This window comes from Penicillium rubens, assembly GCF_028828025.1.
Source record: "Penicillium rubens strain IBT 27055 chromosome Unknown utg000001l_segment0_segment0, whole genome shotgun sequence".
Lineage (NCBI taxonomy): Eukaryota > Fungi > Ascomycota > Eurotiomycetes > Eurotiales > Aspergillaceae > Penicillium > Penicillium rubens.
Genome location: NW_026890599.1, coordinates 1,808,168 through 1,823,058, shown reverse-complemented (window position 1 = coordinate 1,823,058; position 14,891 = coordinate 1,808,168). Strand labels below are relative to the sequence as shown.

The 14,891-nt window shown below is 49.7% G+C and overlaps 5 protein-coding genes across 5 annotated transcripts; 4 read left to right on the top strand and 1 right to left on the bottom strand.

Moving 5' to 3' along the window:
* Nucleotides 1–770: 770 nt before the first annotated feature.
* On the top strand, nucleotides 771–3,013 carry N7525_000724 (putative hydrolase; the record flags this gene model as incomplete). Its single annotated transcript, XM_061211661.1, has 7 exons — nucleotides 771–1,107; nucleotides 1,160–1,376; nucleotides 1,433–1,617; nucleotides 1,674–2,077; nucleotides 2,136–2,351; nucleotides 2,410–2,550; nucleotides 2,603–3,013. The coding sequence occupies 7 exons, from the start codon at nucleotides 771–773 to the stop codon at nucleotides 3,011–3,013; spliced, it is 1,911 nt and encodes a 636-aa protein (XP_061070887.1).
* Nucleotides 3,014–4,924: 1,911 nt separating this feature from the next.
* On the top strand, nucleotides 4,925–5,928 carry N7525_000723 (protoglobin family protein; the record flags this gene model as incomplete). Its single annotated transcript, XM_002562061.1, has 3 exons — nucleotides 4,925–5,039; nucleotides 5,099–5,372; nucleotides 5,469–5,928. 3 exons carry the CDS (start codon nucleotides 4,925–4,927, stop codon nucleotides 5,926–5,928), a joined length of 849 nt encoding a protein of 282 aa, XP_002562107.1.
* A 579-nt stretch (nucleotides 5,929–6,507) lies between these two features.
* Nucleotides 6,508–8,169, top strand: N7525_000722 (aldehyde dehydrogenase; the record flags this gene model as incomplete). Its single annotated transcript, XM_002562062.2, has 4 exons — nucleotides 6,508–6,962; nucleotides 7,040–7,433; nucleotides 7,492–7,934; nucleotides 8,025–8,169. The coding sequence occupies 4 exons, from the start codon at nucleotides 6,508–6,510 to the stop codon at nucleotides 8,167–8,169; spliced, it is 1,437 nt and encodes a 478-aa protein (XP_002562108.2).
* Nucleotides 8,170–10,335: 2,166 nt separating this feature from the next.
* N7525_000721 (GPI anchored serine-threonine rich protein) lies at nucleotides 10,336–11,094 on the top strand (the record flags this gene model as incomplete). Its single annotated transcript, XM_002562063.1, has 1 exon — nucleotides 10,336–11,094. One exon carries the CDS (start codon nucleotides 10,336–10,338, stop codon nucleotides 11,092–11,094), a length of 759 nt encoding a protein of 252 aa, XP_002562109.1.
* Nucleotides 11,095–12,340: 1,246 nt separating this feature from the next.
* N7525_000720 (Zn(II)2Cys6 transcription factor) lies at nucleotides 12,341–14,676 on the bottom strand (the record flags this gene model as incomplete). Its single annotated transcript, XM_061211660.1, has 3 exons — nucleotides 12,341–12,405; nucleotides 12,462–14,535; nucleotides 14,596–14,676. The coding sequence occupies 3 exons, from the start codon at nucleotides 14,674–14,676 to the stop codon at nucleotides 12,341–12,343; spliced, it is 2,220 nt and encodes a 739-aa protein (XP_061070886.1).
* Between the last annotated feature and the right edge of the window lie 215 nt (nucleotides 14,677–14,891).

Genomic DNA, 14,891 nt, shown 5'->3' with positions numbered 1-14,891 from the left:
CAACATGATGCTGACTTCCCTTGCACGGGGAAATGTATGAAGTAGAGACAGACAGCCGTCTGTGTTGCGATCGGCGTTGGAAGTTTTGAGTCTTTTTTACGTCCTTGGGCAGAGAAATCGGCATAAACCGAGCCTTGGAACATTCTGTCGCGTGATCCGTGTTTTGTTCGCGAGAAATGCTCCACGAAGAATACCTCTGACTGCCGTGATTTGTCGGTCCCTTAGAAGCCGCCTCGGGAATATGGAGTTAGGCCGAATGACTATGATTACTGTATTTTGGTGTTCTGACAATTTCGCTTTGTCTTGGGAATCAGCTTGAGTTTCCATAGTAGGCAGGATGCAGCTCAACCCCTTGTGACGGGCTATTTGTGGACTGTGTGCATATCGATATCATTGCTGCCCGTCAACGCTTGGCTGCTGTCCTTGGCTCCTGCGCTGCTAGTAACGCCAAGCAGTCAGTGATGCTCCCTGTGGTCGGACACCAGCCAGCGACCGACATGCTCCCGGTCTTTGGTGAATCTGAATTTCTAGACATCCTGTGTACTTCCTGCGGGGTTGGCCCTTGTGGGGGCGTCTCTGCCAAGTGGGCATGTTGTATGCAGGGAAACACCGTGCCATGAGTCTGTTAGTCCCGCGTACGCAGGGTCCGATGTATTTAAATCCAGGGACAGGCCCAATCATGCCCAGAATGTGCTATTTTCATTCCGACGATCTTCAGTACTGTTGTGTACGTGTAGTTCTGTGAGAAGATCTGACTGCCTCCGATCAACATGCATTTAACTCAGAGTTTTGCCTTGTCGTGCCTGGTGGCGACTGGTCTGGCTCTGCCTGGCATTGGTGGGACCAAACTCCAGGAAAACAAGGCGCGCAGTCCCGGTTACGCCCCTAAGGAGCCTCCCTTGACAACGCCATGGACTGACAAAGTCGGAACGAACCCCTGGCCTGAATATCCGCGCCCGTTGCTGCAACGCCCTGAATGGAAGAATCTCAACGGGGTGTGGAAGTACCAAAATGCTGAAAATCTCGATGCTGTTCAGCAGCCCCCTTTTGGACAGGAACTCGCACAGGATGTTTTGATTCCGTCGTGTCTCGAGAGTGGATTGTCCGGTAGGAAATTCCCTGTTTGCTACGTTATCATCAGGAATTAACAAGTTCGCAGGCATCCAAAGTGATTGGGCTCTGTACTCTTGGTTTTCGACATCCTTCGAAGTATCTCCTTCTTGGAAGGGCGAGCAGGTACTGCTTAATTTTGGAGCTGTAGACTATGAGGCCACAGTCTTTATCAATGGTCAAAATGCAGGCTTCAACCGTGGCGGATATTTCCGCTTCGTGGTAGACGTGACGCAGTACCTGAAGTTTGATCAGCCGAATGAGCTGTTAGTATCCCGGGATCACAATACAGTCGACTTGCATATCTGACTTTGAAATACAGACTTGTTTTCGTACATGATCCCACTGACGATGGTGACTATGTTATCCCCATCGGAAAGCAGACCCTGAGACCCAGTCACATCTTTTATACCCCGTGTAGTGGTATATGGCAAAGTGTTTGGCTCGAGGCTGCTCCGTCCAACCACATTACCCAACTCGATCTTGACGCAAACATGGATGGTCAAGGTAAGTTGTCTGGTGTCAGTTTGTGGAAATGCTTGCTTGATTCTGACTGCATGTAGTGAGCATCACGGTACACAGCTCCGCCAATGAGACTGCCGAGGCCGAGGTGACTGTCCACAAAGATGGTGAGACTGTTGCAACCCACAAAGGCCCCACCAATGAGCAATTCCAATTCACAGTATCTTCACCGATGCTCTGGTCTCCGGACTCGCCAAATCTGTACAATGTTACTGTCAAACTCGGCGATGATCAGGTGGAGAGCTATACTGGCTTCCGCACAATCTCTAGGGGTAAGGTTGACGGAATTGAGCGACCCTTGCTCAATGGCGAATTCATTTTCATGTTCGGCACCTTGGATCAAGGCTATTGGCCCGATGGTTTATACACACCCCCCAGTAAAGAGGCAATGGTGTACGATTTGCAGATGCTAAAGAAGTTGGGATTCAACATGGTCCGCAAGCATGTGAGTGTCGCCGTGTCGCATCGTATCCCATGGCTTCTCATGCTCACACCGTATGCAGATCAAAATCGAGACCGATCTGTTCTATCAAGCATGCGACGAGCTCGGTCTGCTTGTAATTCAGGACATGCCTTCCCTGCGCCCGCTCCAGTCCAGGAGGGACGCAAACGGCAACTCGGTTACTATCCTACCGAACGACCAGCAGCAGGTTGAATTCGCCCGCCAGTTGGATGTGATGGTTAACCAGCTCAAGAGCTTCCCTAGTATTGTCACTTGGGTAAGTTAAGGTGTTCGGCGAAAGCAAGAAATATTCTGACGTTAACCGCTATCTACAGGTCATTTACAACGAAGGCTGGGGCCAGATCACATCGTACCACCCCGAGTTTGCACTGACCGACCGGGTTAGACAGCTGGACCCTACTCGGCTTGTGGACTCGACGAGCGGTTGGGTAGACCACGGTGCTGGAGACTTTAGTGTATGCACCCTTCCGCTGTGGCTCAACCACGTGGCTAATTAATCTATCTCAGGACAACCACCACTACGCAAACCCCCAATGCGGTAGTCCCTTTTATTCCACGCCCTCGAGCCCATATGATCCCAGCCGGATTGGGTTCCAGGGTGAATTTGGTGGCATCGGGACTAACGTATCCATTGAGAATCTCTGGAACGACCAGGCAGCCATCGACACTATCGACCAAACATACGAAATCGATACCACCATTGAGGCATGGAATTATCGCAGTCACCGTCTCCTGAACGAGCTCGAAGATCAGGTCCGCCTGTACGCATGTAGTGGCGGCGTCTGGACCCAGACGACCGATGTTGAGGGTGAGGTCAACGGTCTGATGACCTATGACCGTCGCGTGGAAAGAGTCGACATGAAGCAGTGGCAGGCAGATATTAAGGCTCTCTATGATGCCGCCGCCGCACGGAGCTAGGGGACGGAAAGCTCGTAATGTATTTAGTGGACAGACTACCCATCTGAGGCTGCCCAGATGTCTGGATGAATGTGATGAGTATGGAGTATATAATCATATATTGGCTCATTATCCCTAAATGGAAACGCACGTTATGAAAAATGATCTATCACAACAGTTGGTAAGCCCGAAAGATCAAGATCAGCACTTCAACGGCCTCGCTTCACAATCTTCATTAGGAATATCTTGACTGGCTGTGTTTTTCGACAGCCTCGAGACTATTACGGCTGTCAAATTTCCCCGGAAACCAAATTAGATTAAGTTTCATGTTTCATCAAATATACGCGGCAGTCTCGAGTAAAATCCCTGTTCTAGACTGCCCTCACTAAGGTAGTGATCGTCTACCGCGGCTGTTTTTGAAACGTCCCAGATTGAAGAGAAAACAGAAAAAGAAGGAAATCCCCTTTGATCTATCATTTCGGAAAATTAAAAATTAACAGATCAAAGCTCGTGTGAGGGGCACTTGAGTGAAAATTTTTCATCTAGTAATATTTTCAATCAGAAGAGACCTATTGATCATGCCATACCCACCGGTCAGCGTTCCCTATCTAACCCATCATGCCATGCCATCACACGACACAAGTCATGATAATAGATTCGACTGCGGCTAGAGTGTTGCTTGACATGCATGTGTTCCCTGATTTTTCTACGCTATTGCCTATTAGCTCCGATTGCCTCCTATAGTAGATTGCAGTGCGTCTGCAAACTGTGCACTCCTTCGGACCCACCCATCCACCAGTTCGGTCGTTTCTAGAAGCATACATTTATTAAGGGGGCGTTGTGACTGCTTCCTGGGACAACTGTATTGTCGTAGATGCTTAGAGTGCAAGTTGCTGACCTCAAGCCGTTGATCCAAAGCTAGATTCTCATCCGTTAATGCATATATGCCTCCCATGAACACTATGTACACCCTAAGGCGCCCGAATGTCACCAGGTCGCAACCCAGTCGGACCCGAACGGAACCCACTTCGTCGCGGGTCCCAGGCGAAACCGTTGAGCCCGTAGCGGAGCTTCGAATATCCACAGCCAGTGAGCGAAAGCGAGATTCAAATTCCGATAGATCCATTTAACCCAATTAAGTTGCTCTCTTAGCACGAGAAATGGTTCGCGGAATTGACGTGTGCGATCTTACTGTTTTGAGCCATGCCAAAAACGCCATCTGATCTGTATACTAGTATGATATAGATGAAGAGAGGTCTGACATCAACCCTACAAGCCTGTTAGAGTTGAGCTTGCAGTATTCTTTACGTTTCCAAGTCGCTTGTTTCAAGTTGCCGAGTCTGACAGCACGGCAACGATGGATCTTGCCGTCCTTGGCTGACGCGGTCGCTTCTTTTTTCTTTCCTTTTTCTTTTGGAGATTGCAGGGATCAGCCCACACATGCCTGGACGATCACTCCACTATCGAGATTGACTGAATCATCTCACCCTGTGGTCTGATTCGACAATGGGCACTTTACTTACTCATTGAAACGAAGCCCTTAAGGAAAACCTCGGCTTGATATTATTGTGCTTGCATGAAATCGGGTAATTTCGCTTTTCTGGGTAAGAGTCATGGGCCATCTGGCTCCATTGCCTAGAGCGGATCCCCAATATGATGCGTTTTACAGTTTGGTGGCTCCCAATCTAATCGTGTTGCATGCAATATACCTAGGCAGAAGAACGGTGAACCGGAGTAATCCTAACGGGTATCGGGCATCCATGGTATAAATACTCGATCCGCCAGCTTGCCACGAGGTGCCCCAGTTTTATCTTCTCTCTTCATACTCCGGTCCCTCTCGCATACTTCACTCTTTCCCAACTTTGTCAAACAAGGCCCCATCTGCTCACAAGGACAATTTCATACATACCAAAAGATATCAACACTAGAAGTATGGAGCGCAAGATGGGATCGGCTGCCGACCCAATGCATGTCGACCGGAAGATGCTCTATACGAGCTTGGAAGAGCGAATCAAGTACCTCCATAACTTCCTGGACTTCAACTCCGGTAAGACCTTACCATGAACCGCTTTCAAGTATCAGTCACAGCCACTAACGTTTTCCCAGCTGATATCGAAGCACTGTTGACCGGCAACAAATACATCAAGCAACTGATCCCGGCAGTGGTCAACCTGGTATATAAAAAGCTTCTCCAATACGACATCACCTCTCGGGCCTTCCACACACGGACAACTGTGGACGAGAGGGAGCCCGAGGAGGAATATCTTCACGAAGAGACACCCAAAATCCAGCGACGAAAGATGTTCCTGCGGTGGTACCTGACTCGCCTATGCCAGGACCCAACCACGATGGACTTCTGGCGGTACTTAAACAAGGTTGGGTAAGTTCACCCGTCACCTTCCCTCCACATATTCCCGTTCCCGGGATCAACTCTCTGTGCTTGTGCAACGCGCTAACGTGGGGGTCGGTAACACAGCATGATGCACAGCGGACAAGTACGCATGTCACCACTGAACATCGAGTACATCCACCTCGGCGCATGTCTGGGGTACATTCAAGACATCTGGATTGAAGCGATGCTTTCGCACCCGCACCTGTCACTGCGACGCAAAATTGCGCTCGTGCGTGCCGTCAACAAGATCCTCTGGATCCAGAACGATCTCTTCGCTCGGTACCACTCGAGCGATGGCGAGGAGTTCGCGGACGAGATGTCTGAGTTCAACTACACCGAGGATCAGGAGGGATACCTTGGCGACAAGCGCATTCTTGGCAGCAGCTCCGGTAGCTCGACCGAGGATGACAGATCCAGTATTTCCAGTGGTGTGGCGCCTTCTATAGACAGTGCGGCTCCCTCGACTACACCCAAGGTGTCGGCGTGTCCTTTCGCGGACATGGGCAAAAACAGTTCGACGGAGACGAAAATTTGGGCCAATTGAGGGGCTGTATTATTGAGCGAGTCACGATTTGCATCTTTCAGGCGCTTGGGGGGTAATGAATTAGGATAGGGCTAGATTTTGGAAGCCTGGGGATTTGGAAATACATTTGATCAGCATAGACCATGTTCGATAATTCAAAAAGAACTTGAAGAAATTAGCCCCTTGGCATCTTCATCTCCTTCATCTCCATCTTCATTTCATTCGCCGGACCTCGCGGAATGTCTCCGGCTTTGTCATCTTTGCCTTCCCCCCACAATTCCCTGGGCCCGTCGGCTGTCATTCAAGGTAGTTGAGGAAGACGTTAGGATTTTATATCCGCAGATACACCGGAGATAATTCATTAAGCCGTTTGAATAGTAACAGACCACCGGAGATAACTTACCGATCTACGTTCAATAATAAAACAGTGAGCTACACCCCCTTTGTGTTTCCGCCCCCCCTCCCTGCAACTCTATTTGGTTAAGATCAGACCTCCTCTTAAACCAATTTAGCCCCTCCCATTCGAATAGACCAGTCCCTTTCTGTATTAAGGAGATATCCTCCCGTATTATCCTTCTTCAACTCCTCGAAACACTTACAATGGCGCAATCAAACAAGCCGGTGACCCCGCTTATCATCAATAATGAGTCCATTGAGACCGATATCAAATTCGAGGTTCACGCCCCCGCCACTGGCGAGCTGAGTGGCTATTGCGCCGGTGTGTCTGTCGACGATGCCAACCGCGCAGTCGACAGTGCGCAGGCCGCCTTTCCCGCATGGAGCAAGACCACGGCAAACGATCGCCGCGACATCCTATTGAAGGCCGCCGACATTATGGCCTCACGCAAAGAGGAATTAATTCAGTACCAGCGTGAGGAGACCGGCGCCGGCCGGCCTTTTTCAGAGGCCACCTTCAATATGGGTGTGCTCTTCATCAAAGATTTCGCGGGCCGGATATCCACGATCGAGGGTGTTGTACCGAATGTCAGCCAAGAGGGCGAGGGGGCCATCGTATACAAGGAGCCGTACGGAGTAATTCTGTCAATTGCGCCATGGTAAGCTTCATCCAATGTGTGGCATATACTGCAGGTTCATCAGCTGGCTCGGGACATTTTTTTTAATCGATTGATAGGAATGCGCCTTTCATCCTAGGTACGCGCGCAGTTGCGCTCCCTCTTGCGGCTGGTAACACCGTCGTCCTCAAGGGTTCCGAGCTTTCACCAAAGTGTTTCTGGGCTCTGGGCGACATCTTCCGCCAGGCTGGTCTCCCCGCCGGATGTTTGAACGTCGTCTTCCACCAGCCCTCCGATGCTCCCGCCGTCACCAACGCCCTCATCGCTCACCAGGCTGTACGCAAGGTTAACTTCACCGGTAGCACAATGGTCGGTTCGATTATCGCTTCTACCGCAGGTAAATATATCAAGCCTGTACTGCTCGAGCTGGGCGGCAAGGCGTCGGCGATCGTTTTGGACGATGCGAACTTGGATAAGGCTGCCATGAACTGTGCCCTTGGATCCTTCATGCACGTATGTAGTGTTGATTCTACCGAGACAAGGATATCTCATACTAACAAACGATGCACAGTCCGGTCAAATCTGCATGTCGACCGAGCGGATTATCGTGCAGCGCTCGATCGCAGACGAGTTCCGACAGAAGCTTGCTGAGACAGCTGAGAAGTTGTTTGGCAAGGACGCGCCCGCGCTGTTCTTGGTCAACGCCGCAGGCGTCGCTAAGAACAAGAAGCTTGTTACGGACGCTGTGTCCCGCGGAGCTACGCTGCTATTCGGCGACGCCAATTCAAGCGAGTCCGTTAACACAGGCATGCGACCGATCGTCGTTGAGGGCGTCACCAAAGAGATGGACATGTACGCGACCGAGTCGTTCGGCCCGACAGTGTCTCTCATGGTTGTGGACACTGAGGACGACGCGATCGCACTAGCCAATGACACCGAATACGGCCTGACTGCGGCTCTGTACACCAACAACCTGTTCCGGGGGTTGCGGGTGGCGAAGCAAATTGAGTCTGGGTGGGTTTTGAGTTCCAAATACAAGATCACATCATCTGGGTGGAGATTGGATTGAGGCTAACTTTGTCCCCTTTTTTTTTTTTTTTCTAGCGCCGTCCACATCAATTCCATGACTGTACACGACGAGTCTGTCCTCCCCCACGGAGGATGGAAGAGCAGCGGCTTTGGTCGCTTCGGAGGAGTTTCTGGATACGACGAATTCCTGCAGACTAAGACTGTGACTTGGCATGAGTAGAGGCTAGACTCGCAGGTACATACTAGACGAGTCACCGGTGCCTACAACGTAGGTACATAGGAGACTTGTTTGATTTGGCCCCGTTTTGGGTCCGTTTGGCCCCCGGCAGAGATTGGGCCGCCACGGGCGACTGTTTCCTTGGTTGTCTTGACAGGGCTTGTTCTGGGCTTGTTTGGAGCCCATTCGGGGTTTCGTTCGCTTTGATCCGAACCTTGCAGTCAATGTAGCCAATGACGGAGCCTTCTCGTGTCGCCTAGAGGTGCTACAGGAGGATGTGGTCCGGATACCCGGCTTATACCGAATAGACGAGTTGAATGACTCGATGTGATGTGTGATTTATGTTGCATCGGGCTTATAGGGTAGTATACGGCTGGAGGGGGGTATTTTGATATTTATTTTCTCTTTCCTTTTTTGGTTCGGAGCCTCCGATTTAGGCCTGTCTTGGTTTTCGCCATGAGGCTGAAGGTCATGTGATTTAATCATTTTCTCTCATATCAGCCTAAAAATACCTATTTTGTCGCAAATGAAAGGCCTGAGTCTATGAATACACCTGATACTAGTGGAATTCCAGCCTTTGGACCCGATAAAGAAACCTTTGAACCTCGATAGTTGCTGCGAAGGCGCTGAACACGAGTCCCCACCCCAATTCAGGCACAGGAACGCAGCAAATCACCGCCAATTGCCAGGTGAGACACAATCCATTCTCTATTTTTATTTTTATTTTTAATTTTTACATGTCTTAATCCTCAGAAATGAGGGATTACAATGTGCAAACACGGAATACTTCGTGCATAACACGAAGTATATTGTATGTTGTATATCGTACTCGATACAAGCTGCTAAACTTCGGCCCCCCTGAATATCAACCTGTTGATCTTTCCCGTAGACATCATACTCCCAATGAACCGGTGGGATCGGCAATTGTGTTTGTTCCGGCACGGGCCTGGCGGTGTGGAGTGACGTCGCGATTGTCGTGATAATCGCGAACATCAGTGAATATCAGAATCTAACCTCGCAGGTTCGGTTCGAAATCCTCCCCCGTGGAAGGACACATGGTACCTGCAAGGCACAACGCCCTGTGCGGCTGTAGTGAGGGTTTTTGTTTAGTACAATACATGTACGACGCCCGTCACAGGGCTTGGGCCTGAAGGCGCAACCCTGTAATCTTGCAATCTCCCGAGACCACTTTTAGTCGATGTTCCTTCCCTTTTTTTTGTTTCTAAACAGTGGCGGAAATGAAGGAATATAAGGGATGTCTTGAAATGTGCGACATCTAATTTTATTATAGTAAATGTACAATCATAGCTGAGATGTTCCAAAAGACTTCAGCCTGAGTTCATGGCGACCATGGATAATCCTCGGATCGTATTTTTGGTTCCCAGGTTCCATGGATCCGAAATGAGGGGGAACCTTAGCTTAGGTACCTTCCTTGGAAGGCTTAAGGTAAACAAACATGTCTACTTCGTACACTCCAAAAACATTATTAGCCGGCTCTGTGCCTGCATTCCTTCAAATACGTCTAATACATTTAATACATGTATTTCCCTCTTTTGGCCCCCAGTTTAATGGTATTTTTAATCTTACATTTCGGGACATTCTCTACATTAAGGGTTGGCCGTTATTAGGGATAAAATTAAGTTCCGGGTTTCCCGCCAATGAGAACTGGTGCCTGTCCATTTATGATTATTACCTGACCTGTAACACACAGCCTGACGTTATGTTGTTACAATCACATCTGAGCCACAGCCGGCCCGCATGCCCCACGAGGACAAGATGATGGGCACGAGACGGTTATGCGAGGCAGTTCCCTGTCTACAACAGTATTATGGTCTACATACATGTCGGAGTCGTACGCATTGACAAGTAAGACAGGGAAGTCAAAGCCACAAAATAATAAAAAAAGTAAAAAGTAAAAAGTAACCGAGATGAGGTGGATGAGATTTGGTTGGTCTGCGCGTGTCTTTTGGTTTTTGAGGATTTAGTGTAGACCCACCTTGGATGGACCTCCGAGCTAGAAATGTAGTTCGCCTCCCCTCCTTCTTCCTTTATTATTTCTCTCTTTTCATCCCACTCATCACGATCCTTTTTTTTTTCGTTTTTCAACGATAGTCATTCTTTTATTTCCCGACCCCAGTCATTCTTTGTCAATCTCGACACTAAATCATAATGCGTTTCTCCGTCGCAACCGCTTTCTCCGCCCTCGTGGCCGTGGCCGCTGCCTACACTTCTCCTGACTACAGCCAGAACCCCAGTGGCAATGCCATCGTCGCTCCTGGTCTGAACGAGATCGTGCCCGAGGGCAAGACCTACACCATCAAGTGGCAGCCGTCTACTACTGGTCCCATCTCCCTGGTTCTCCTGCGCGGTCCCTCCAACAACGTCGTCCCTCTGAAGACTCTCGCCGAGTCCATCCCCAACAGCGGCGAGTTCAAGTGGACTCCTGGCTCTGACCTCGAGGCCGACACCACCCACTACGGTCTGCTCCTCGTTGTCGAGGGTACCGGCCAATACCAGTACTCCACCCAGTTCGGTATCTCCGCCGCTGCTGGCTCCGGTTCCAGCTCCAGCGCTGTGACCATTGAGACTACCGAGACCACCACCATCTGCCCCGAGACCGAGACTCCCGTTCCTGCCTCGTCCACCGTCTACTCGAGCGTCGAGATCACCACCACCATCTGCCCTGAGTCTGAGACCACCGCTCCGGCCACCACCCCCGGCCCCAAGGTCACCCCCACCGGTGTCTCCCCCGTTGGCCCTCCTTCCAGCACCCCCTTGAGCTCCATCCGTCTCACCACCAGCGCCGTTCCTTCCGGCACCGCCTCTGCTTCTCCCTCGGCCTCGTCCCCTGTTTTCAACAGCGCTGGCCGCAACGCCGCTAGCTTCGGTGCCGTCATGGCCGGTGTCCTCGCCGCTTTTGCCCTCTAAGCGCATTCTCTTAAAATGGAATTGCGTGTCGATGGCCTTTGGTTTTTCTTTCTGCCACAAGCACGGAAATAATGTCTTGTTATTTTCATAACGCTTAATTTATTGATGTCTTGATATGGGCTTTCTGGATCCTGTCTTTCGGCTGAGTTTTCCGCATCTCATACCACGTTTCTCTTCTTGTGTTCTATTTTCTCGCATCTCTCTCAGCTATGGTTGCGTAATGTGAAGTTCATGTCCTTATGCTTCTTCGTTGTAATCTACTTGTGCTCAGGTAGATACTAGGGCATGGGTCGTGTTTTCATCCCGTATAAAGTTGTAGGTATCTACCATAACCTAGGCGTGAAAACGAGGTAGTGCGGTTGATATCTCGATAGATAGACTTGGTAGAGGTCTAAGCCCTTCGTTGCCATGACTTCATCTAGGTCGCTTCCTGGCGCCACGGAATCAAGTGACGGAATCAGGCAAAATAGAGGCAAAGCAAAGGCTGGCAAATACTGCCTGAGGAAACGCTTGCATTTTAGTGCAGCACCAAACAGGTAGCAAACAGCTCAATGCAGCGAACTGATTGCACTTGCAGATCCAATGCGGTCCAAGTCTGTTTGTGCATAACGTGGACTAGAAGAACAGACCCTGCTCCAATCTACATACGCATAGACACATAAGTTAAACAACATAATGACAAAAGAAAAACAACATATAGAAGGCAAACACAATATAAATTTAGTTACACTGCATGATAATCAATGGACGCTATTTTGGGCTGTCTAGGGTAAGCCCGACCTTTGTCACTTTATCAACGGAAGTTTGGGGAAAAACCATAACATCTTCTTCAACAATTACCAAGAGATGGCTACATAGTTTGAGGTACCAAAGAGATGGTTAAAGCTGCTATCGTCCAGATATAGTGTAGCTTTCTTTGATTCAGTGAAATATCACATCCTAGAGATGTATTTAGTATTTGTATTTCCCCTCCTATAGCAACTAGCCTGTTATTCTCTCGCTTTGAATCCCAGGGACCAGGGACCGTATTTCCTCCGCGCTCGTAAAAGTCCAGTCTCCAAAGCCACAACAATGGGCCACGGACGCCTTTTCTCCTGGCTTGTTTTCGCCACCCTTCTCCTTCTAGTAATGGCCTTTCTGAACCATTTCCTCACGCCCATACTAGCCCTCCTAGCGCTCACAGCCATCAATTCTGTAGACCAGCTATTAAACCGATTTCGCCTGCTCATATAGTACTGATCCTCCGCTACGGAACCGTACGTCCCCAGTTCCACGCACTACTTTGATCATCAGGTATCAGATTGAACATGACTATCAACACGTTAGTTAGGCTCTCTGATTACTAGTCGAACTTCGGCTTCACTCACGCTCACCAAAGGCCCCGAATGTATCATCAAGTTGTTCGAAGATATTCGCAGACGGGTATTCGGATGGTTCGACGGGTGCTCGGTCTGGTCGGTCGTTTGTTCTACCATGGTCGTGTGTTGCTTGAGGCATGTGCGACGGCTCTCTCGAACGGGACGGCGCGTGAATTGGTGACATTGGAGGATGATCGCGGACATCTTGAGAGTATGGGGAATAGCGCCCAGTATGGTCTATACGGGCCGCTTGTACACTCGAAATGGCACCCCTTTCTATGTCCTTAGGAAGATTCGTCTCCAGTCCCCCTCTCAAGGCACTGGACATCTCTCGCTCGATGGTTACTCTCAGTAATTCTGTTAGAAGCTGTGCAGTCTGCTTGGCAATACGATTGTGAGGTCCCAAAGCTGTGCTAGCATGGATGATTCGCATGATCCCGGCCTTAGCCTCGTGCGCAGCTGTAGTAAAAGGTTGACTAGTTGGCAGGATGCAAAGGATAACTCCTGCAGTAAATTGTTGTAGAGAAGCGAAGGATTCGGCGAAATGATGCTTGAACCGGAGGACTGGAATGCAAGATATCCGTAGTGCAGCGGTTGTGGCCACTCTCAATGACTCGTGGATTGCATCCACCACCAAGGGTGAGCAAGAACCAGTGATTTTCTGCTCGAGTAAAGGCCGATGGGCTTGTATCAGAGCTCCGTCATATGTCAATTGGAGAGTTGCAGCCTGCAAAATGATTGTTTCTGCTTGATATCTAGTGCGTTGCGGTAACCCTTCGATTTGCTGTTGGAATTGCTCTAGGCAATTGTCGCGGCTCCAAAACTCGAAATCGAACAATCGAGGAACCCTTTTTCGCCAGGAGACTAATTGTTCCTCTGAGTCTTGTGCGGCTTCTGCAATTGCCAGAAGGTCTTCTTCTATTGTCTCTTTTCTTAATTGGAGACGCCGGAACCGCGAAAGAATGTGTCGAATGATGTTGTAGATCTCATATTTCATCGCGAAAAACTCAGCTGTCGTTGTTGGCATTCCATCGCCAGATATCCACTCATTTTTCAGAAGAAGTGGATCAATGGCTAGGTCATCCATGTCTCTGAGTGAATGCAAAGCGACGAGTCCAGTATCAATAGAGGAAGGTCGCCCATAGATAATAGACGCAAACGTGTCACCGACAATAGCATGGTTCCAACAGCGAGAGCGGATCTCATCCACAACAGGACTTTCACATCGTGCTGATTTTGTATAAAGACGGAGGGCATAGGCGGACCTCACAGCCATACCAGAAACGGTCCAAGCAATACTCGGCGAACTATGATAAACATAATAAGATGCCACCAAGAAGCAAACTTGGACAGCTTCAATTCGGCAGTCAATTGAGATATCGAGTAGATTCCGTCGTATCTCATTTATCAAACCACGGATCAACTTCTTCCCGTCAACGGAATGTTCGCGCAACAATTCGTGTCCAGGCCATCTCTGATCTGGAAGCGCAGAATTCAGCCCGATCATAGCCACTGCCAGGACAGCCATGGTAGGACTGAGATCTTGGCGTCTCCACGAAGTCTGAGAGATTATCCTGCGTGCGGTCTGGCGGAATGAGGGCTCATGGAACAGCAAGATAAACCATTGCATTCGGTCGAAATAGACGTCGATCAAGGCTAACATCACGGCCTCTGGAGGAAGCTCTACCTCTGTCAAATGCCATAATGAGTTGTCCAATGTAGGATCTCCCGTATCACCAGGGATCGATGCACCGGTTAGGGTCCGGCCTGCTTCTTCCTCGTTGAAGACCCGTCTGGCGAAGTCAATAGCAGAAGCATTAGCACCGGACTGCGGCTCTTTCGGAGAGCGCTCCGGATAGGAGGTTGAGGTCTCTGGGGCATAGGATATCTCGGATCCTTCAGTGTCATGTGTAAGATTTGAATTTTTGTGTGTCGCCGGTGCGATTGCTTTGTGTATTCTGGAATTCACATGCAAATCTCTGCCCCTTGGGTTTTGTCTGCGACTCCGTCTCCCTGTGCGCTGGGATGTCTCGCATTTATGTCCAGCGCGAGTACAGAGCACACAGGGACGTGAGCTTTCGCACTATAAGAACGCTGTCAGAACCGCAGATTCAAATTAAGGGGGCGGCGTGAAGAGATCTACCTTGAGTTTCTGGCGGCGACATCTGTCACATGCTCGCGGTGTGCGGAGTGGCTTTTGCAACAGACAGGTCTCTTGCTCCATAAATATACCAAGATAGGGTCTGGCCAATTCCGTGCAAGAGTCGAAATCTCCAGGCCTGTATCTATCCACATGTGTCACTGGGGTTAGAGCTGCGGTAGAACTGAGGTCCCCGCAACTTCGGTGATGGCCGAATAACCGCGGGAAACCGAATTTAGTCTTCGCCGGCAAAGCATAATATTGATTCCTTTCATTCTTTGTACGCTAAAATGACTAAA